Source organism: Camponotus vicinus, unplaced genomic scaffold (assembly GCF_025532165.1).
Source record: "Camponotus vicinus isolate PSW18456_S1 unplaced genomic scaffold, iyCamVici1.0 SCAF_5, whole genome shotgun sequence".
In the NCBI taxonomy this organism is placed as follows: Eukaryota; Metazoa; Arthropoda; class Insecta; order Hymenoptera; family Formicidae; genus Camponotus; species Camponotus vicinus.
In genome coordinates, this window is record NW_028141977.1 from 7,374,765 (window position 1) to 7,397,447 (window position 22,683).

Sequence of the window (22,683 nt, forward strand, 5' to 3'; positions counted from 1 at the left end):
ACATTTTGGCAAAGTATTGACAGAAAGACAGAGACATGTTTGCATGTACGTTTGCTTTAGAGATCATAATATATTGTGAAACTATAACGTATCTAGAGTAATAAGATCTAAGTGGACTACGGTCATGCAAGAAGAGCAAACAGTTTGCAGTCACCCAGTAATAACATTCTGTATATAACTAGTCCAGAACACGAGCATTTAAATTGGTATCCTTAAACATATGATATAGACAGTGGAAAAGATATAGATAAAATATATATATATATATATATATATTTTTTTTTTTTTTTCGACTACATACTGGCGAAAATAATAATAAAAACATATAAATATAAAACGACTTATATATTATTTGTGAAAATTAATTCTAAATGTGTGAGAGAGTAAAATATCGCAGCATTAAATTAGTTTACATTAGACAGAAGATTACTTTATTAATTAATATTATACATATATGCTGAGTTTATATTTAAGAAATATCAATATCTACTTTGATATAATGATATGTGTTCCAAAATGTTATACAACATATTATATCAATGCATCACAAAAGAAGCAGGATATCATTTACAAAGAATTATTAATTCAGGCCTACATAGAAGTCTTCTAAAAAATTTCTCTGTTTCGTTCTATCTTACTCATCAAAAACTACATAGTGTGATATGTCACCATGCATACCTACCGCACACTTATAAACTATTCACGAGATTGCCGGGGAAGCGACAAACGGCACAATTTCATACCCGGCGAGCGATCGCGAACGCGATATCAAAGTAGCAGAATAGTAATTGAACGATGCCAGATACATGCGATTTTGATCTCTTGCTGGATCTCTTCCGTCATAACGCGGACTACCAACACCAATCGGTCGCGCGTTTTGTAGGTCTCGATGTAAATGATGTCAGTCGTAATCCCACATGGTCGCGCGAGTGCTCGGGATATAACGTGTGTCATCTGTAACATTGCGTATAATTGCGCTTACGGGAGTTTCGTTCCCTATTGTATACACGGATATCTTTTTGTTGATCGATCGAGCGTGGTTTGTAGTTGTTGAAACGAGAAACTCGTTTTACTATTACATGTATTTTACTATTACATGTATTCGAGAATTTTTGATCGTTATAAACTTTTAAATTGTTTTTGCTCCACAAAATTTAAAGCGATGATAATTATTTGATATAATTTCAGATGTGGGTTAAACGCGGAAGTGTTTAATAACACCTCTGTAATTAAATTTCTTATTAAATCACTGTCTTTGAAGGTAAAACTTAATTAACAGGATAAGATAGGTGCACATATTAGTAGAACAATTACTCGAGAGAAAAATAAATAAGATGGCTATATTATCTGAATTTTAATTATAATTTTGAGGTTTAAGGATGAAACCTATTATAATATCACCCAATTATAGTATCACCCAATATTTCTTAAATATATTATCGATCATACATAAATTTGTAAAGATAAAGCCAGATTAAATATAAATTTTTTTAAAAGCAACATATTTCTGTTTATAGATGTTTATATAAAAATTTCGAATATACATCTGTTACTAATTTTTCATTACAATTATCTTTTTTCCTTTTTCAATTCTTTTACATTTTGAGTTTAATTTGCAAATGGATAATGTAGACACATACTTATAAACTTTTAATATAAACTTTTAATATGAAGTATGCAATAAATTAAATGATATATATAATAGTATAAATAATTATTTATTTCAGATTAAAGATTTATTAATTTCTGGATTACGTAATTTAAAAAGAGTGACTTACAATGTGGAGAGATCAAATTAAGAAAGATCAAATTAAACGTAAAAAAAACGTTACACAAGCATGGAAATCAAAAGACTTGCAGAGACCACCGGTAAAATTCCGGAGTTTTAAAGTTATATTAAAATATCTGAAGTTATATTGTCAGTATTCCAGTTTAAGCAGTTTAAAATATCTTGCTGATACTCAAAAAAGTTGGTTTGAAAGGTAACGCGTCACATTTAAAATTATATTTATTTATAATACAATTATCGAATTTTGTGCATATATATATAAAAATACATAAAAATCTCAAAATATATATAAAATTTTAAAATGTATATAAATAAATTATATATTTATAAATTATACAGGGTGATTCATTTTAATCTTAACAGGAAAATATTTTAAAAAATATGCAAGATACGAAAAAATGTTTCAGACAAAAGTTATATGGTTTCAAAGGAGACATAAGATGGTGTCATTAATTTGACCATAAATAGTTACTTGAAGGTCACGTGAAGGTCACCCTCAATTTTTTAAATGGAACCGCCTATTTTTTATTACATATTATTGTAGCTTCTCTCGAGAGCTTTCAAAACACTATAATTAAGTTAGTTTTCATTAAGTACTTTCCGAGTTATGAGGCTTGAAATCGTTTCTTAATTGTACATAAACCGTAAAATATCTTGTAAAATATTCATTTTTCGATTATCTCACCTTAATACTTTTATGTAGAAAATAATGAGAGGAATCAATTGGTGTATAGAAAACACAGTTATTTTTAAGAAAAAATATGTAATTTGCAATTAACAATTACATATTTTCTTTTAAAACTATATTTTTTCTTTACACCAATTGATTCCTCTCATTCTTTTGTACATAAAAGTATTAAAGTAAAATAATCGAAAAATGAATATTTTACTAGATATTATATGGTTTATGTAAAATTAAGAAATTATTTCAAGCCTCATAACTCGAAAGTACTCAATGAAGAAATACTTTATTATAGTGTTTTGGAAAGCTCTCGAGATAAGCTATAAGAATATGTAATAAAAAATAGGCAGTTCTATTTAAAAAATTGAGGGTGACCTTCCCGTGACCTTCAAGTAACTATTTAAGGTCAAATTAATGACACCATCTTATGTCTCCTTCAAAACCATATAACTTTTGTTTGAAATATTTTTTCGTATCTCGCATATTTTTCAAAATATTTGCCAGTTAAGATTAAAATGAATCACCCTGCATAATACTTTTATTGTGCTTATAAATCAATATAATTATCAGAAAATTTAAAACTTAATAATATATAAGAACTTGTTCGCGAATTAACTCTAAATATTATTATTATTAAATTAATGTATATAAAACATACTAAGAGAAAAACTTATATTTAGAGAATTTATATAATATACATCTCTCTCTCTCTCTCTCTCTCTCTCTCTCTCTCTCTCTCTCTCTCTCTCTCTCTCTCTCTCTCTCTCTCTCTCTCTCTCTCTCTCTCTCTCTCTCTCTCTCTCTCTCTCTCTCTCTCTCTCTCTCTCTCTCTCTCTCTCTCTCTCTCTCTCTCTCTCTCTCTCCTCCCTCCCTCCCTCCCACCCTCCCGCCCTCCCTCCGGCCCCCTCCCCCTCCCCCCTCTATCTCCCTCTCCCTCTCCCTCTCCCTCACCCTCCCTTTCTCTCCCTCTCCCTCTCTCCCTCCCCCTCTCTCTTTCCCTCTCTCCTCCCCCTCCCCTCCCTCCCCGTGTGCGTGTGTGTGTGTGCGTGTGTGTGCGTGCGTGCGTGCGTGCGTGCGTGTGTGTGTGTAATTTTCTTGCAGAAAATATCTTATTTTGTCTTATTTTTATATTTTTATACATATTTATCTAACCTATCAATTTAATTCTTTATTTTCTTCATTAACTTACTCACCAAATGGAATTTAGTTTCTTCTTTATTTTATTTACAGCATTAAAGAGAAAGAGAGAACGTGCTGAATTATATGTGATATAGCGGGTATTTTGTATCCGATAAAGGTAACCTTTGTACAACGGAACTTTCCTCGAGCGGGATTTATTCGGATGTTATTTACTCATTTGGCGGCGTAAACTCGCGCGCTCGTAAGCTCGGCACGTTAATACGATTATCTGCCCTTTATCAAAGCATTGATAAAAGCGGTTCGCGCAGACTATGCTCGCGGATTAGCCGCGAGACGCTACGGACTCGTACATTACATCGGTTCGCGCGTAAGCGCAACATATGATTAAAGTTACGCGGTATAACGAGCGTATCCTCGTTTCACGGAGAGATTAACGGTATGGCGGAGTAGGGATTCTTGAATTCATAGCGAACCGCACAAATCAGGTCGTCCACAAATCATGACCCTGTTTCGCGAATAAAACGAACGAGCGGATGCAAAAGAGGAAGAAAGAAAAAAAACATAATATTCCGCAAAACGGCAGAGTCACGTCGCGATGCGACGACGCCGGTTGATTTAATGTAACCTTACGCGTCATACGTGACGTTAATAGCGCCGTGTGAATTCGGTAATGAACGCGTTACGATACGAACGAGAATAAATAATTGTTCGACTCGATGCTAATTCGTATCACACAGATTCGCAATCTTGTTTTTTACATGTATCAAATTACTTTACTTTAAAAATGAATGGAACTATTACGATTGCAGCTTTAAAGATGTCGTATACAGGGTGAGCCATTTTAATTAACGCACGCAATTATTTCGGAAATAAAGCATTTTAGAGAAAAATGTTTCAGACAAAAGTTTTATGGTTTCGAGGGGGCCGTAAGATGGTACCATTAGTTTGACCTTGAAGAGTCATTTGAAGGTCACGTGAAGGTCACTTCAATTTTTTTTAATGGAACACCCTATATATTTTTGCACATTCTAGTAGCTTATCTCGAGAGCTTTCCAAAACACTATAATTAAGTTCCTTTTCGTTAAGTACTTTTTGAGTTATGAGGCTTGAAATAATTTCTTAATTTTACATAAACCGTAAAATATCTTGTAAAATATTCATTTTTCGATTATCTTACCTTAATACTTTTATGTACAAAATAATGAGAGGAATCAATTGGTGTAAAGAAAAAACATAGTTTTAAAAGAAAATATGTAATTGTTAATTGCAAATTACATATTTTTTCTTAAAAATAACTATGTGTTTTCTTTACACCAATTGATTCCTCTCATTATTTTGTACGTAAAAGTATTAAGGTTAGATAATCGAAAAATGAATATTTTACAAGATATTTTACGGTTTATGTAAAATTAAGAAATTATTTCAAGCCTCATAACTCAAAAAGTACTTAACGAAAAGGTACTTAATTATAGTGTTTTGGAAAGCTCTCGAGATAAGCTACTAGAATGTGTAAAAATATATAGGATGTTCCATTAAAAAAAATTGAAGTGACCTTCACGTGACCTTCAAATGACTCTTCAAGGTCAAACCAATGGTACCATCTTATGGCCCCCTCGAAACCATAAAACTTTTGTCTGAAACATTTTTCTCTAAAATGCTTTGTTTCCGAAATAATTGCGTGCGTTAATTAAAATGGCTCACCCTGTATATAATATAGAATTGGGGCAACTTATTTTCAATAAAATATTTATTTGATTAAAATTTTTTAATTTTAATTTTAATTTTAAAATGTTTCAGAGTTTTATGGGTCATAATACATTGCGTAATTACAGCTGGTCTGATATGTATGGTTTATATTTCCTATAAAGAATTCGTGACGTCGCCTATTCTGACTTCCATGGATTCGGATAGTTATAGTACTATCGATTTAAACTTCCCAGGTATGGAGATTAAGCAACTTTCTGAAATTTACGTGCAATATTTAGTTATAAAGATTTATTTACTGTCTGATGTAACCATAATTATAATAACTATTTTAATATAAACTAATATATGAGCCATAATTTATTTCTGTTATGATTATGATTGATAAAAATATCTTTTTATATAAAGGAAGTATTATTATTATTTATTAGTATTATTTTTATTAGCATTATTTTCCTTTAAATAAATAGTTGCCTGAAAAATATTATTTGGAATTTCATAATTGTAACAATTTACAAAACTATCAAAATTTTACTTTATATCAAGTGAAAGTTTTGAAAATTGAAAAATAAAAGAATAAAAACAAGAACGAAAGAAAATAATTAAACAAATTAAATAAATATCAAAAAAATTAATTTGATTATTGACGAAAACATCCATCAATGATAAAAATATCTTGCATTGTCATTTCTTTATATTCCTATATACAAACATAAGTCTTCTCTAAAACAAGAAATGTTTTATTTTTGTTGTTACATACTGTACAATGTAAGTCAACAATATTAAGTAAAAAGAGAAAAGTTTTTTTAAATAACATTTTATTTATAAATGGAAAAAATTTTTATATTTTAAGAGAAAAGACAATATTTTTTGTCGTTTTTCCAATTTTTCCATCCTACTGCGCTGTTGATAAAAAACACACTGATGAATTTCCAGCAATCGCCATCTGTCCCGTTAATAGGATAAGTCGACGATCCGCGATGGAATTGGCGACCGACATGTGAGCAATTTTATATACTAAATAAACGTAAATCGCAATTCGCGTACATTAAACAATAAATGTATTCGCACGAGTAACGGCGAAATAATGATGCACACGTCCCAGTCCACACTAACATTTTAAATGCATAAATGTAAATATGATGTTGTTGCTTTGCTAACAATAAATTGTATCAATTGTACCAATCGCACGACCGATCTGAATTACTCGAAGTTACATCAGCTGTTTAACGCATATCATTTCGCATTTTCTCTATGCGCGTTAAAACGGTCAATAGTTACCAGTGCAATGCGAGTCCCAAGCACGTATCCGCAAATATCCCGAATATCGGTTCGATCGCATGAATTACTTTCAGATTACGTCAGCATAAAAGCGATCATGTAAATATTTGACAGTATCGACGATGCCCTATCAATATTACATTATGCATTATTATTAATTGTATTGACCTAAGTTTAACGTGATTGTCGGACTCCTTAAATGCTTTCACATAAATTCTTGAAAAAATTATAGCATTGATATTAAAAATATTAAAAATTTTCTTAATAAGAGTTAATTAGCAATACTAATTCTTATTAATTAATCAATGACAATGTTATCCAGAGAATTATAAGAACACATTGCAATAACGCGTAATTGATGGGTATATATTCTCACTATAGACGATATGTAACAAATGATGTGAATTCGTGGTCGATAGGTGCGAATTCATGATTGAGGATGAGTTCACGAACCATGGTGATATTCCTATAGAGAGTTTCGATTGGGGTAGGTAGGATTAATTTGCCACGGTTGACGTGCGATATATACGGGAAGCTTAATTGACCGTTCAACACATCGGATTCTACTCTGCTTTTTACGATGTCCCGAGTCAATTGGCACGCCGATTATCGTTAATTCGATGCCGCGTACTTGGAACGCAACGAGAACGGATCGATGCATTGCGCATTGATGGAGAGCGTAGAATCGGCGTGGTTACGGCTCATTTAATAGGGCGTTAATGTCCCAAAATCCAGCCGTTTCGTGCGGCGCTACATCGTAGCCACCCGCAAACTTTCGTCTCCGTAATGGAAGAGACATTTCCGGAATCGTTGATTCGGAACCGAAACCTTCGTGAAGTTTCGTAGGTAGGTGAACTTTCAACGTGAAAGTTTCCACCTCGTTTACGCATCGATTAATACTATTTTATTTTTACCGAATGTGTTGTTGATTATAAATTTGTAACAAACGCTCGTTATTATTTTCACAGTATTATTTACTATAGCTATTATACACTATGTTACTTACAATACTATCCAGCACATTTCTAGTATATTTAGTATTCTTTTATATGCGGCATACATATATGTTGCAATAAAATAAATGACGTAAACAAAAAGTTGCAAGTGCAGTGTCATCTATACACACGTCTTTTATATATATAAATATATACAGGGTGTCCATTTTAAAACTTTCCACCTGTTTATTTCATGATTGACTATTTTTTGCAAAAAATGCCAAAAGACATCAATTTTGTTTTCGAGAGGGACATTTAAGTACATTAAATGCAACGAAATTTTTTCATTCTCTTCATCGGAGTAGCTACCCCTTCAAAAATCTTAAATGGCAATAGAAGTCAAGTGGTATATCATTTTAAAAGTCTTTTGATTCTCTGTACAACTCTCTTTCTCTTTTCTTATTTAAATAAATATTTTTCGAGAATTTGCACTTGAAAGTTTTAGGTGCCAAAAATATTTTATATACAAAGATTTTGGAATAGAATTTGTCATTTATTACAATAAATGTTCAAAATAGTCTCCATTGTTTCCTAAACAATGTAATTAAAAATTCCTGTAAAACAAGAAGCATTAAAATACAATTACGTTATATTAATGTACAGTAGATTAATGCTTAGAAAATTATACGAGCTTCTCGTGTTGATGAATGGAGGGAATGGTATGCATAAGCAAATTTTTATGACGCCATTAAATATCATCCGTTATATGTACTTATTAAGCTGTTGATTAAATAAGTTTACTAGGAAAGTGTTGTGCGAGTTATTATGGTCGTGTATATAACGGATATGCTTAAATATTATCGTGCACTTATTAAAAATATCTTTGACTACATTACATGATATCTTTGTTTAAAACATACGTGATTTTTTCTGAACTCAGTTTTAAATCAAACGTCACGAAAATGCCAATGGATGAAATCCTCAGCTTGCTGAAGCAATTAGGCAATCTTTACTCTTCCAATTTCGTCATGGAGGAAAATCGTAATAAGGAAGTCGATCAACTTTTAACGACTTATTACAACGGGTTTTATGACGTTACCAATGTAATGAAAAATGTGCGTATACAAAATTAATGTTATATTTCAAATACGACGCATTAAAATTCTATCTACAAATTTTATTTTTGGTATCTTTTTTTTTTTTATATAACTTGTAATTAAGTAACTAATAATTCCATATTTTTTAAATTTTGCTGTTAAATAATATAATGATGGGAAATATAATAATTGAATTCAAACTTGTCGAAGATAATTGGATAATTTCTTAAAAAGCATGATTACATTCGATTTTTTTATTTGAGTACTGCCCACATAAATTCAACTTTTTAACCTTCAACTTTTGATGATTCTAAAAAGTAAAAATCATTTATATACGAAAGCGATTGCAATATTTTATTTATTTCACGGGATATAGTTGTATGTACGTACACATTAAATGCAGAGGTTTCTCGTTGAGATCAATTAAAACATTATATGCATGATACTTCGCGTGCCGATTGTCGTTTCTGTCGCACGAGATGTTGTCGGCAATTCATGTGTTGTACGCTTAAATTTTCCAGCTGACACCGCAATGCTTGGCGATGCTACTGAAGTGTAAACTGCACGGGATCTACAGAAACTGCTCAACGCTTTTCAAGTTTCGCAAGACGCAAGACGGATTCTGTTGCACCTTTAATTACATACGTGAAAGCGACGACATTCCCATGTGAGTATCCCATGTCTTTAGAATAGACAACATGCAGTAGTTTAACCGCTTACTAGACTAGTTTACTAGTTAACACATTCCCTAAAACTATTATAGCGTATAATATGAAAATGTTCTTATTTCATTTGTTATTATATCTTAACTTTTAGAGTAAATATATTATTATGTAAATATATATACAGGGTGTTGAAAAAAAAGGGTCACATATTTTGATAGCAGGTAGTATTGATCAAAACAAGAAGAAAAGGTCTAATTAACATGGGTCCTAAGACTAATATCTTCAAAGATACAAGCTATTTTGTTATTTGAGCTCTTTGTCATTTTTTTATTAGTCGTGTCATCTTTAGAATGTAATGAACAAAGGAGTAGGGGAGAGTGGGGTACAATGGGGATATCTTTTTTCTAGGTGCCTTAAAAAATAAAAAATAAACAAAGAGAGATAAAGAAACAATTTTTATTTTAATATGAAATGTAATCATTTATCTTCTTCCATTTTGTTATCATACATTCAGTTTCTTTACTTCAGTTTTTTTATGGAAGATAAATGATTACATTTCATATTAAAATAAAAATTGTTTCTTTATCTCTCTTTGTTTATTTTTTATTTTTTAAGGCACCTAGAAAAAAGATATCCCCATTGTACCCCACTCTCCCCTACTCCTTTGTTCATTACATTCTAAAGATGACACGACTAATAAGAAAATGACAAAGAGCTCAAATAACAAAATAGCTTGTATCTTTGAAGATATTAGTCTTAGGACCCATGTTAATTAGACCTTTTCTTCTTGTTTTGATCAATACTACCTGCTATCAAAATATGTGACCCTTTTTTTTCAACACCCTGTATATATATATATATTTTTTTTTAAAGATAGTTATTTTAAATAATTGTGTGTATAGACACATACACACACACATACAATTTTTAATTATATATTTAAAAGTAGTACGTCGCAAATTGATTTATAATGCAAACTACATTACTTTTAATAAATTGCCCATGATGTTGGTCGATTAGATCGCAGTTTATCGATTGTATCGCAGAAAAATGGTGCTGCCATTTATTTTAATTTTCTTTGTACATACATGACATATTGCAAGAATTAAATGCCACGACCTGACCTTTATATAAAATGTTTCATGTATCCTTCTAATTTGTTTTTTTTTTTGTATATCAATGATGTGTAGTTACATATTCCTTTATCGGCCAGTACAATAGAAAACAAATTAACTTCGAATTAAATTTTCATTGAAATTAATTAAGAAATACAAGTTATCTATTTTATAAAGTATATATTTACCAATATCTATAAAATTAGTCAGCGATTTTGTTACTATCGAGGCATTAAAAAAGCTTAGTTATATATATTTTGTTTGATATTTAGAATGTATCGCTGCGAAACAATAATAATAAAATATAATAACATATGTTGTTTATATTTTATTAATCTATTCACATACACAAAATTTCTAATGGTAAAGTATATTTTATATGTTATAGAATATTAATATTACAAATACAAGCGTAGTTTTTTGCATTGAATAAAAAGACTTACATATTTTAATTGCAATTATATGAGTAATTCATAACGAACAAATAATGACAAATATAGGTCAATTTAATGCTTTTTTCATGAAAAAAGAATAAGGATTATTCAGTTTAAAAATCTATAACGCTATTAAGTATAAGCTTTAACTTCTTAAAAATTTAATAGCTATGATTACACTGTTAACAGATTGAGTGATGTGTTTAAAGCGCACCTGAGTAAAACACATAAAGTAGGAGATCTTGGGATAGAACACGGTCTAACAGTCGTACTGGATCCATTTTTGGATGATTATTTTTACCCCATAATGCCTGTTAAGGGTTGGAAGGCAAGTAAAAGCGGCATCAAATATCATTTAAAAAGACCAATTATCGAGAAAACCAAATAGTGATTTTTAATATTTGACATTTGCCAGAATGACTTCATTTTCGCTAAAAATAAATCTGCTATCAAGATAAATTTATTCATTACTCATGCAAAATTAAAATCTCTAGCAAATTTCTGACAAATTTATTCTTTTTTAATTAATCAAAAGAATAATTTTGTTTAGTTCACATTGTAAGAAACTACATAATTGCTACAAAATATTTCATTTAATTGGATTAGCATGTTTTTCTTATTCATGTAAAAATTTTGTCATAAACTATTGTTATTTAAAATAATTACAGAAGAATTTCACAAATTAATTTATGGTAATTCTATTAAATTGTAGAAACTTAATTTTTTTTATTATATGTATCAAATAAATTTATGTAGAATAATTTTTTAAAATTATTCTTAGCTAACTTTTAAAATTACATTTGAATATTTAAAAAGTAATACATACATACACACACACACACACACACACACACACACACACACACACACACACACACACACACACACACACACACACACACACACACACACACATATATATATATATATATATGTATGTATATAGTCTAAATGTTATATTATTTCGCAAAATATCAAACTAAGAATATTTTTAGTTTTCTGCACACAAATCTAACATACGTATAATTTAGAAAATCTCTTCTGAAAATTGTCTGGAAATATTTTCATCTATGTGAACTGCGAAAACGAGCCATATTTGACTTATAACGAGTTATTATCACAAGTGTTGAATATGAAAAGGGGTTAATCGAGCGAAATGAAGATTTATTCTCTCAATGTTTTATTATACCAAATTAGCGTTAATGTTCGATTTTACAGCAAAGTATCGTAAAATATATTCATGTTTTGAATACATTTGATACACATAATTGGAAAATAATAGCTTACTCATTATGCATGGTAATTGTCTAACGATTAATTAGTTTCAAGAATAAAGCTATTGTTATAAAATAATATATCAGTGTTATATTTATACAAATCTTTAAAAGGAAAAATGAAGAGAAATAGATAAAAGAATAAGATGTAAAATCTTATTCTTTATTTATTTTCAAGCTAACGCAAAATTATACTTAATCAAGCTGATATTAAGATTCTAATAGATAATAGAATTGATTAATTTGATTATAAATACTACACTTGGATGGTAATAAAGATATTGAGATAAAAACAATATTTAATAAAAAAATTATTAAATTATAATCTATAAAATATTAATATAAATATTAAATATAAATATTAAATTATATATCTACTTCAAGAAATTAATTTAAAAAATTAATTTAGTTAGCAAAAAAGTGCAGGAGATTTGATATACTCCATACATTATAAACGAACTTTTCTCAATATCATTTTCAGATAAGTAATTTTTTAATCATTATAATGTTTGATACAGGATATAACAATTTTGCATATTAATTAAGAAATATAAGATACATATCATATGCTTTCAATATATTTCAATTAAATTATGGTGTTTACCAAATCTATTCTTGTAATGAAGATAATCTAGTAGCTACATTATGCCTTGAACGTTTTCCATGCTTACTATGTCATTATAAGCCACTTGTGCTTCATTCTCCCATAGTGCAAAGCGATAAAAAACTCGCAAAAGTCATTAGCAGTACGATATAATCGCGCGCGTCCTTCACTTCATATTTACAGTGTAGTCTGTTGTTAGATTATAACGGCCCTTTATAAAAAATTCATATTTTCCGTTACGTGTTAAAAAATATTATTTTTGTCGTATATTTTCTATTGAAATTTAGCTGCATCGCAAGATTAACTAGATTCTTTAGAAGAATATTTCAATAAGCATGATTATTATAAATTTATATATATATATATATTTTTTTTTTTTTTTAATCATAAAAGATTATCTATTATCTTCAATTTCATTTTGATTAATGTTAAATAAATAGCAATTATATATATAATCAAAATCAAATGTTTTTACATCAAAATTGAACTTCATATAAGTCTTGATCTCTTTATATCAAATAAATCATATATAATTATATAAATAATTATTATTTATAATTATTATAATATATAGCTTGATAGATGTGTCATTCTATAAATATTTTATTAAATAATTTTTTTTTAATTAAAAATATATGTATATATTTTTATAAATAAAAAAATCAAATTTAATATCGACTGATTATGTGTTTGCTATTAGTTAATTTAAGGAGATTTAATTTACAACATACCAGACCTATGTATAGAATATCTTTTTAAAATATCTGATATAAATATTTTGAAAACATTAACATACCTTAAAAATTTCAAAATAACTAAAACAAGCTATTTTTTACATTTACAATTAATTTTTTATATCAATACAAACTTTTCGAGGTTTGTTTTTGCACTTTAGTAATAAACATCGAAATATTTTTATAATTATATACAAGTGCAGCAAGAAACAGCATGACTTCATTATAGCATTTTAAGATATCAGTGACATAATATATAATTAATACAGAACTAAATCAATATATTACACAAATTATAATGTCTCTTTTCATAGCGTAAAAAGAACATATAATCTAACGTTCTAGAAATTGTGAAATTCTTCCAAGAAAATGTGAATTGGGTGAAAAAAACACATTGTATGCAATGTTTATATTAATATGTTACGAGTAAATTTTATGTATAAATGTTTTATGAATTATGCTCACATTAAACTCTAACGATCATCTGAATATAATTCGATGACGTCCTATTTAATCTAACCAAATAGGAAATCGGATATTATGCGAGAAACCAAATATTCTCGAGTATTTCGTTAGCAAACATAACAAAAATGATACTATTTAGTATTATTATACCTCCTACAATTTGCAAATCATTTTTCACCATAATTTATTATATCAAGTATTCTGTCAAAAAGATAATTTACTAGAATACACAAATTAGAAAGAGAGAGAGAGAGAAAGACAAATAAAAATTTAATAAAATAGATCTTTATTATATTTTGCAGATTATCGTGTTTAATCCTACCGATTATCCGGATGTATCCAGCGGTGGTGTCACAGAAGTACTCGCAATGCCTCTCACCGAAACGTACATAGATGTGACCGCTACATCTTTTTTCAGCACTAACATTATCAAGAGTTTCCCTGTAAATCAACGCAATTGCATTTTCTCGGAAGAGATACTCACTGAACATACATATGGCAAAATCTATACTTACAGTGATTGTATCGTCGATTGCAAGATTCATGACATGCAAAAACTTTGCAACTGCAGACCGTTCTACATCACACGTCGTGGCGAGAAAGAATGTCAGTAAAAATATACATTATCAATATTCTTTAATTTGTTAATACTTTTTATCGCAAAAAATCATAGTATTCAATGTGGAAATGTAAAAGTTTATTAAAATTTATTAAATAACATCAAAATTTTATGTATAACGCTATTATTTATACATATATATACATATATATATATATATATATATATATATATATATATATATTTGTATACACACATACAATCTTGTATACATATGTATATAAATGTAGGTATGTTGTGTGTGTGTGTGTGTGTATATGTGCATAGCGTATAAAGAATTTTAATTAATTAATTAATTAATGACAAATTGATGATGAATATATTTTCTTATATTGATTCTTTAATTTTCTAATGTATTGTTTGATCTTTCTATAAAATCTTAAGACGCTTATCTTAAAAGCTATTTAATTTACATATTAATATTTTAGAATTAAATATAGAATATTTGATAAAATTTATAAAATATACAATTTTTGAATCATTTTCGAGATAAATAATTACATTGCTTTGTGAATAAAAATTTTTATTATTTACATCAAACTTTCTTAAGAATTTCTGTTGCATGGCATTTTTAGATTATTAAAAAAGAAATTAAGTATATATTGTATATTAAAAGTTTTTTTTATATAAAAGTTTAATTTTGCGTATTTTATTATTTATATACATATATATATATATATATATAAGTAATAAAATATTACACAATATTAAACTTTCTATATGAGTAAAAAATTTTTAATTTTTTCAGTTTATAAATTACATTTCTTGAGAATTCTCGAAATCCAACTTTAACCGACGCATAAATCTTCCAAGTTTTGCAAATTGAAAGTTTAATCGTGCAATTTATTTTTGCTGACATTTTATTTTCTAAAATTCAAAATACAACTCATAAATGACATTTGCAGTCATTTATTTGAAAAGCATATTTGATAGAAAATATTGTGTCAAATAAAGGAAATGTTGTACAACTTGTTACTTTTGATCAGAAATACAAGATTCTCTAGATTTACATTAAATTTTTTATTTAATTTTGAATTTTTTTACATATCATAATATTATAATATATTAAATATAAAACAAGTAAAAAATTAAAATTTTTAAAATTTCTATGTATAAAGATATAACAAATTAAAGAATTCCTAGAAATAAATGTACATAAAAAAGAAATATTAATATATTTATTACTTTTCACTATTGCATTGATAATATTTGATAGATCTATTAAATAACACCATTAAATATTAGAGAGATACATGACTCACAATAATTGTAACGTATCCCATCAATAGAAGCTAGCGACAGAATATTTCACATAATAACCGCGAATAATACTTTATTTATTTTATTTACTTTATTTATAATATTTTATTTATCTAATACATGGTCAAATCATGTGGTTGAAAGCTCTGACAAAACGGTTTTCTCGATCCTAACTTGATCGATCTTGATCGAATCGTATTTCCGAGCGATAAACGAGTTTAAATGTTAATAGAACCAGTGGTAACATTTCTCTCTCTCTCTCTCTCTCTCTCTCTCTCTCTCTCTCTCTCTCTCTTCCTTCTCTTTCTCTCTTTTTTCTAAACTCTCTACTCTTGCGAAACTGTGAACTACAGCTTTCATTGACGTTTTTTTGCACTGTACCAAAATATATTAAAAAATTTCACAATATTACTAGTAATTTTCAGAGAAAATCGTATTTCTACCACTTTGCGTTTTTGTTTTCCCTTCAAATTCTTATCTTATAGCTGTCACACCTTTTTGTTCGATGATGCAGTTGAAAAAAGTTAGAGTGATATGCGTATATCAGAAAATGTATGATTAAAAGAAAAAAAAATGGCATGGTAATATTCTGTGTAAAGTTATTATATAAAATATTGCAAGGATTATTAAAAATTTATAAGAAGATTTGTGCCTCAAAAATAATGAATAATGACTTTCATTTATCCAAAATTCAGAAATTAATAAAAGAAGAAAAATTAATCTAGAGATGAGCCAATATACTATGATAATTTTTTAGACAACGCGTATTATCTTATAAACTCAATAAAATTATCTTCAATTCTTGTTTTTTTCTTTATACTTTTACAAAATTTTAATCCTTTCTTTATGTGTCAACAAAGTTAGAAAAAAACAAGAATGCAATGATAGCGTTAATCAATAAAATCCGAATAAAAATTAATATAGAAATATAGAAAAGTATATAGAATAGAATCATTATATAAATATCAAGATTCCAGATTATATAATTACAATATGTGGACGCATAAATTTCTATTAATGATATGAATTAAAAAATGCAATTAAAATATCAATTTAGATATAATAAAATATGATTTGTAATAATCATTGAGATGGAAACAGTTATGATTGTGACAATTGAAAGAAATGCGTAAGCCGCAACGAACGCGATTTATCTTACTCAGAAATATTACTTGACGATTTATTTTAATCAGAAAATATTACTTGAGGCTGGAAATAAGATTGAGGAAGGCGAAAATACGCGGTAAGGAGCGTATCTCATTGGATAAATCGGGTTTTTCCCGGTCCCGTGTACCCTCTTACATCTCGACGATTTCTTTCCTCCATCACGAAGTCGAGAGGCATGGGCGGCAATCTGTAAAGGAACATTGCGCGCCGCATTGCGAGGCGTACGCGTTCGCGAGCTTTCTAACGAGGCTTTACCACGGGTGGCTTAAAGCATTAAAGTGGATCGCGCGAAGCACCGCTCTGTAGGATTAACTTACCGTAGCCGAGGCTCTCTGTAGCAAAGAAGAGGAACGCGATAAAAGCCGAGTTCCTCTCTCTTTTTCCCTCTTTTTCTTTCTTTCTCTTTCTCTTTTTCTCTTTCTCTCTCTCTTTCTCTCTCTCTTTCCCCCCTTTTTCCATTCTTTCGTTTTAAAGCCGCTCCGATTGCTCTTTTTCTCGCACGTTCTATCGATAGCACAGAAGGTGCTTGGACTCGTTTTTCTCACGACTGCCTCCTTCGTTCTCCATATTAATCAACAACATGTGCGACAATGTGTATCCCCCGCATGATTTACTTATTTTATCTTGTATTGCTTAAAACATAAGTATTTTTTGCAAACTCTTATTTTTGTACTCACACGTATTTTTTATTTCACATCGAAAATAGATTTTGGCAATAACATAAAATTTTATCTTGATAAATATGATATGATATAGTGAAACTTTTTAGCTCGTTGAGATTAGAAATAAAAGAAAAATTTTGATTATTTTTGTCATTACGAGCAATATCTGTAGCAATAATTAAGAATAGGAGTAGAACGAGAGAAAGAGAGAGAGAGAGAAATACATAATTTTATCAAAATTTACATTATAAATATTATATTTTTATGAATTATAGTTTGGAAAGGAAGTATCGAGCGAATGTTAACATTCAAAAACATATATCAAAAAATTTTTTCACAATTTTAATATTTACAAGCGAAAACATAAAATATAACTATAATTAAGTTAGATATATGTATATATACAGGATGTATCCTAAAAAGTGGGAAGTATAGCAATGGTGGATTCAGGACACAAAAATAAGAGAAAATGTTCATATAAACATATATACAAAACATCCATTGACAACGTCGAGATACTTCATCAGCGTGTTGAAGATGGTTGCCGGGAAATTCGAGCAATACCCGGAATTTTTGAAAAAGTCAGACAATCTATGATGAGACGTGTTGAAGCCTGTATTCAAGTTAGAAGTAGTCATTTTGAGCACTTCCCGTTATCTTAATTATCAATTCTGTTGAAAAATAAAAGAAGCTAAAACTTAAAAACAAGATCATATCGGACATATGTTTATATGAACTTTTTCTCTTATTTTTGTGTCCTGAATCCACCATTGCAATACTTCCCACTTTTTAGGATACATCCTGTATACATGAAATATTTTAGGCAGTTTCAATCGCATGTACAAAAATTCGGTTTCCTTTCTAAATTAATTTTACAGATATTTTTTATAATAGATTTATACGTTATCAATACGTATACAAAATTTGCACACACATATACATATACATATATATACAGGGTGTCCCGAAACTAACGCTTGATATTTTAAAGGCAGATTCTCTGGCCAATTTAAAAACGATTTTTCCTCAGCGAAAATGTCGCGACACTAATAGTTTTCGAGTTATAAACGATTGAAAATAAAGGGTTTTTCGCATACCAAGGCTTATGGGAATAAAATATTAATAAAGTCACATTCTTTAGTTAATTTTAGGTAGAGTTTACTTTAATAGAATTTTAATTTAAGGCTTAGTTAGAAAGATACATGATGACAAAAATTGGGAATATGCAAAAAATAATGATCTGCCTTTATTAAAATATCAAGCGTTAGTTTCGGGACACCCTGTATATGTACATGTTTTATTTTAGATTCGAAGCGTATTTGTACCAACGTAGACTTAGCTTGTCTAGCTAAATACAAATGTAAGTATGTGTTATTTACCCCAGTATATTATCAATTTAAATTCTCAATGTGTTTTCAATCCTCTTTCTTCATATATGTATATTTTAATTATAAATATTCATATATTATTATTTGCTTTTTATTATACATAATTATAAATTAATTTATAATTCTTATTATATTAATTACAAAACCAATATCTGCTATATAAATTTTTAAACTCTTTTCTATGATAAAGCTAAATGGTGGACCGTTTTTCCTCATAAGGATAAAAATGAGATTCTTCTAAATAGCGAATGGGCTTTGCATTGTCATAATTGCTATCCTGCTTGCGATGATACTGGTTATGTTGTGTTAAGTTCAAAGAGTTATATGTCAGCCGGTGAATATAAAACTGATTTACTGTAAGTATGTTATATCTTTCTCAATATGAAAAATACTTTATAAACACAAAAAGAAAAATACTCTAAATATCAATTTCAAAAAAAATTAAAATAAAAAGGGGGCTTTCTATTTCAGATCGAACTTCAATGTCACGAATCAAGGAATAGTGCATGTTTTCTTCACGAAATATGGTTCTATCAGATTGAAACAAGACTTGCTGTATTACTGGTATGACCTCCTAAGTAAGTACATTGACAAAAAAATTTCAATTTTGAGTGGGAATAGAGTAGGAATGTTTTAATTGTGCATGAATTGAAATTTTTAGATATATATTTGATATTTTTAGGTATATTTGATATTTATTTATTAGGTATATTTGTAAAATAAGAATTTTTTTAAGAAAAATTATAAAGTAAAATTTAATAATTTAAATATAAAATCATTATCTCAACTTAAATATAGATTTTTTTATTCTGTTGATATTCCATCTCAGTGAATTTTATATTATGCATTTGTTATTCGCATTATATATAATGTTATTCGTTTTTTTATGAAATATATTTCAATAATAAAATTTCTTTAACAAAAATCACACAGAATAAAATTTTGTAAGATAAATAAGATTGATAGAAGATACAGAGGATCAAATTTTATATTTATTTATGTATTTATTTTTTTATTACAAATTTTATAATTATATTTATGAATTTAGTATCAATAATATTATATGGATATTGTATTATAATTAGATTTTTGAAGAAATAATTCTGGAGATTTTTGATTTTACAATACTTAATTAGTTGCATGCCGCCAAGCAAATGATAAAGTGTCATTGTATTTGCTACGTAAATTAGCAATAGGAAAATTCTTTACGCAGTTGATACAAAATATATATGAAATAGACATCTTATAAAAAATAAAGTAATGTAGAAGAGAAGCTTTTTTTCGCGTATTCTGTAGGATATCCGAAGGTAATCAAAAATGAAATTTTAATATCCAACGTATGTACCGTTTCCTCGTTCTTTCTGATTCTTCGTACAAAAAGAAAATTCTTTTTTTCTCAGAACATAATTTCTAGTTACTAACACTCACTTTGCGAATAAACTACTGAGGCGAGAAATATATCGTGAAGAATTTAATTTTAATATATATTTTTGATGATTTATACATATTTCGAAAATCAGAAAAAATTTCTAATTTCTATTTTTAAATAAATATTAATTATTACTTTCATAAATCTAGCTACTAAAATATAGTATAGTACCACGTATTTGATATGTAAGATATTGATTAAAGGACAGCAGTCTTGTAAAGAAGGAAATAGCGGTGAGATATCGTTGTGAAAGTCCATTATCGTTTTTACAGCGTAAATCGCTACTGCGCGTAACGTTTCTTATCCTTTTAAGTATGACATTAAAAAACAGCGGCCGTTTCGTCGGATCGTCTTATCTTTCCACGCTATCAAGGCAGTTATGTCATAAAGACTGGATATTTTGCAGGCGATATTGGCGGTATATGTGGTGTCTTCATCGGCTTCAGTCTCATCAGCGTCGTGGAGGTACTGTATTTCCTCGTTCTCGTATTCCTCGATTTATTCTGCGGAAAATCAGCCTTGCAGGAAGACGACAATCAGGAAAAGGAGACTAAATCAATTCATAGTCCGACTATACGAACAATTTATTGGAATGAGTTATTACCACGATCTTGGCAATCGGCGAACTTTTCTAACAATGGTCAGTTTTTTAACAACAGGCCTAGATAATGATACAGCCGGCGAGCTATCATGAAACTATTCGGAAAGATATCCAATCGAAAACGAAACGGTTCCGTTTTTTGTCAATTATTCTATCGTGGACGTTCAGATAATACTCGAAATGATCGGACAATTTCTGACATCTTGCGAACAAGTGGAAAATTAGTCCCAATCGGGACAAAGTCTTTGACGAAAAAGATTGCGGAAGATCATTACCATTTGTTTCGTCAGGTGACAACGATAAGTGAGTCCAAAGAAGATTCATGATTGAGATTCAAGGATACAGACAGAATCGTGACCTTGCGTTTCCGATAGGAATTGTAAATAGTTCCATAATAGTTCCCGTGATTATGACAACCAATTGACTGACGAGGTTTTAATTTTTCTCAAATCGTATTATTGTACTAATTTTATATTAATATCATTAATTGTGTAAAAAAATTCTACATCATTATAAAAGATTGTTATAAAGAGCAAAAATTAATTTTATGTACTAGATTATTATAGATTAACGAATATTTCTATGGCGTTCAAATTCTGAAACAAAAAAATTGATATTATATGACCCTAGAAAATATGTCGTAGTAGTAATCTATGTAAAAATTTGGTAATCAGTTTTGCATATATAAACTACATGAAATTACCAAAGATTCATTCAAAGGATTTTAAATTCGATATAAATTTTATAGACAGATTTTATACAGAATGGCATATTTCTTACAAGCGTATCAAATTTTAATAACACATTTTAAATTTAAAATTGCTTTTTACTTAATAAAACTTTGATGAGAAGTCATTATTCGTTACAACGAATAATGACTTGTTATACGTATATTTTAGCAATCCAAATATATCAAACATAACAATTATGGCTATCAAACACAATTTTAGACGAGCACAGGATTGTAAGAAATGATTAATTATATAAATTGATGCAATTATTATCAACAACTTAGAAAGAACTTTATAAACTGCATTTTCAACTCGACGGTTGTCACATTAAGGACGATATTGTTGGATAAGACGTTATTAATGAGAGAAGTACTAAACAATGAGGCGGCAGTTGTTTACGAGAGAACATACGGAGAGGCTATAATACCCTTGCTGTAAGAGCATGAATGGGATGTGATAGATACACGAGGCTGCATGGGAATTGTTATCTGCAGCGATGACACTCACCGGAGATCGTAATTAATTTCTTAGCGTAATTATAGTTTTTAATAGATGTTTACGTAAACTATATAAAAACTTATATGACAGAACATTTATTGAACATTAAACGAAATAATGTATTTATTAAAACGACTTTAATAGGATCAATCGGAATTCAATTGACATTGCGAAAATGTAACCCGATCTTGCAATCAATGTTAGCAATTTCATATTATCGTAAATAGATTCGATTGTTTGCAAATATTGCTTGTTAGTATTGACCGTGCACGCAATTTCATAAATATTCGTAAGAAATATTCGATTGAATTCTACATATATGTAAAATTTACACAATATTTTGTTACTATATCATTCATTAATTTTATGTATATATCATGAAGCAATATGAAATTTTAATGTAAATTTT

General features: G+C 28.6%; 1 protein-coding gene across 1 annotated transcript; it reads left to right on the top strand.

Moving 5' to 3' along the window:
• The first annotated feature begins 1,243 nt into the window (after positions 1–1,243).
• Positions 1,244–21,573, top strand: LOC145971699 (sodium channel protein Nach). Its single transcript, XM_083099643.1, has 12 exons — positions 1,244–1,261; positions 1,728–1,982; positions 5,409–5,551; positions 6,252–6,315; positions 8,472–8,646; positions 9,150–9,295; positions 11,032–11,170; positions 14,222–14,525; positions 18,934–18,987; positions 19,206–19,371; positions 19,487–19,593; positions 20,851–21,573. The coding sequence occupies exons 2-12, from the start codon at positions 1,780–1,782 to the stop codon at positions 21,111–21,113; spliced, it is 1,764 nt and encodes a 587-aa protein (XP_082955769.1). The 5' UTR covers positions 1,244–1,261; positions 1,728–1,779; the 3' UTR covers positions 21,114–21,573.
• Positions 21,574–22,683: the final 1,110 nt, after the last annotated feature.

What these genes read in the sequence shown, in the direction of transcription:
- LOC145971699 (XM_083099643.1), top strand. Translation starts at nt 1,780, where the DNA reads ATGTGGAGAGATCAAATTAAGAAAGATCAAATTAAACGTAAAAAAAAC. An exon ending in CAAAAAAGTTGGTTTGAAAG is followed by an intron (nt 1,983 to 5,408) that starts GTAACGCGTCAC and finishes AAAATGTTTCAG; the next exon opens with AGTTTTATGGGTCATAATAC. An exon ending in ACGTCGTGGCGAGAAAGAAT is followed by an intron (nt 14,526 to 18,933) that starts GTCAGTAAAAAT and finishes GTTTTATTTTAG; the next exon opens with ATTCGAAGCGTATTTGTACC.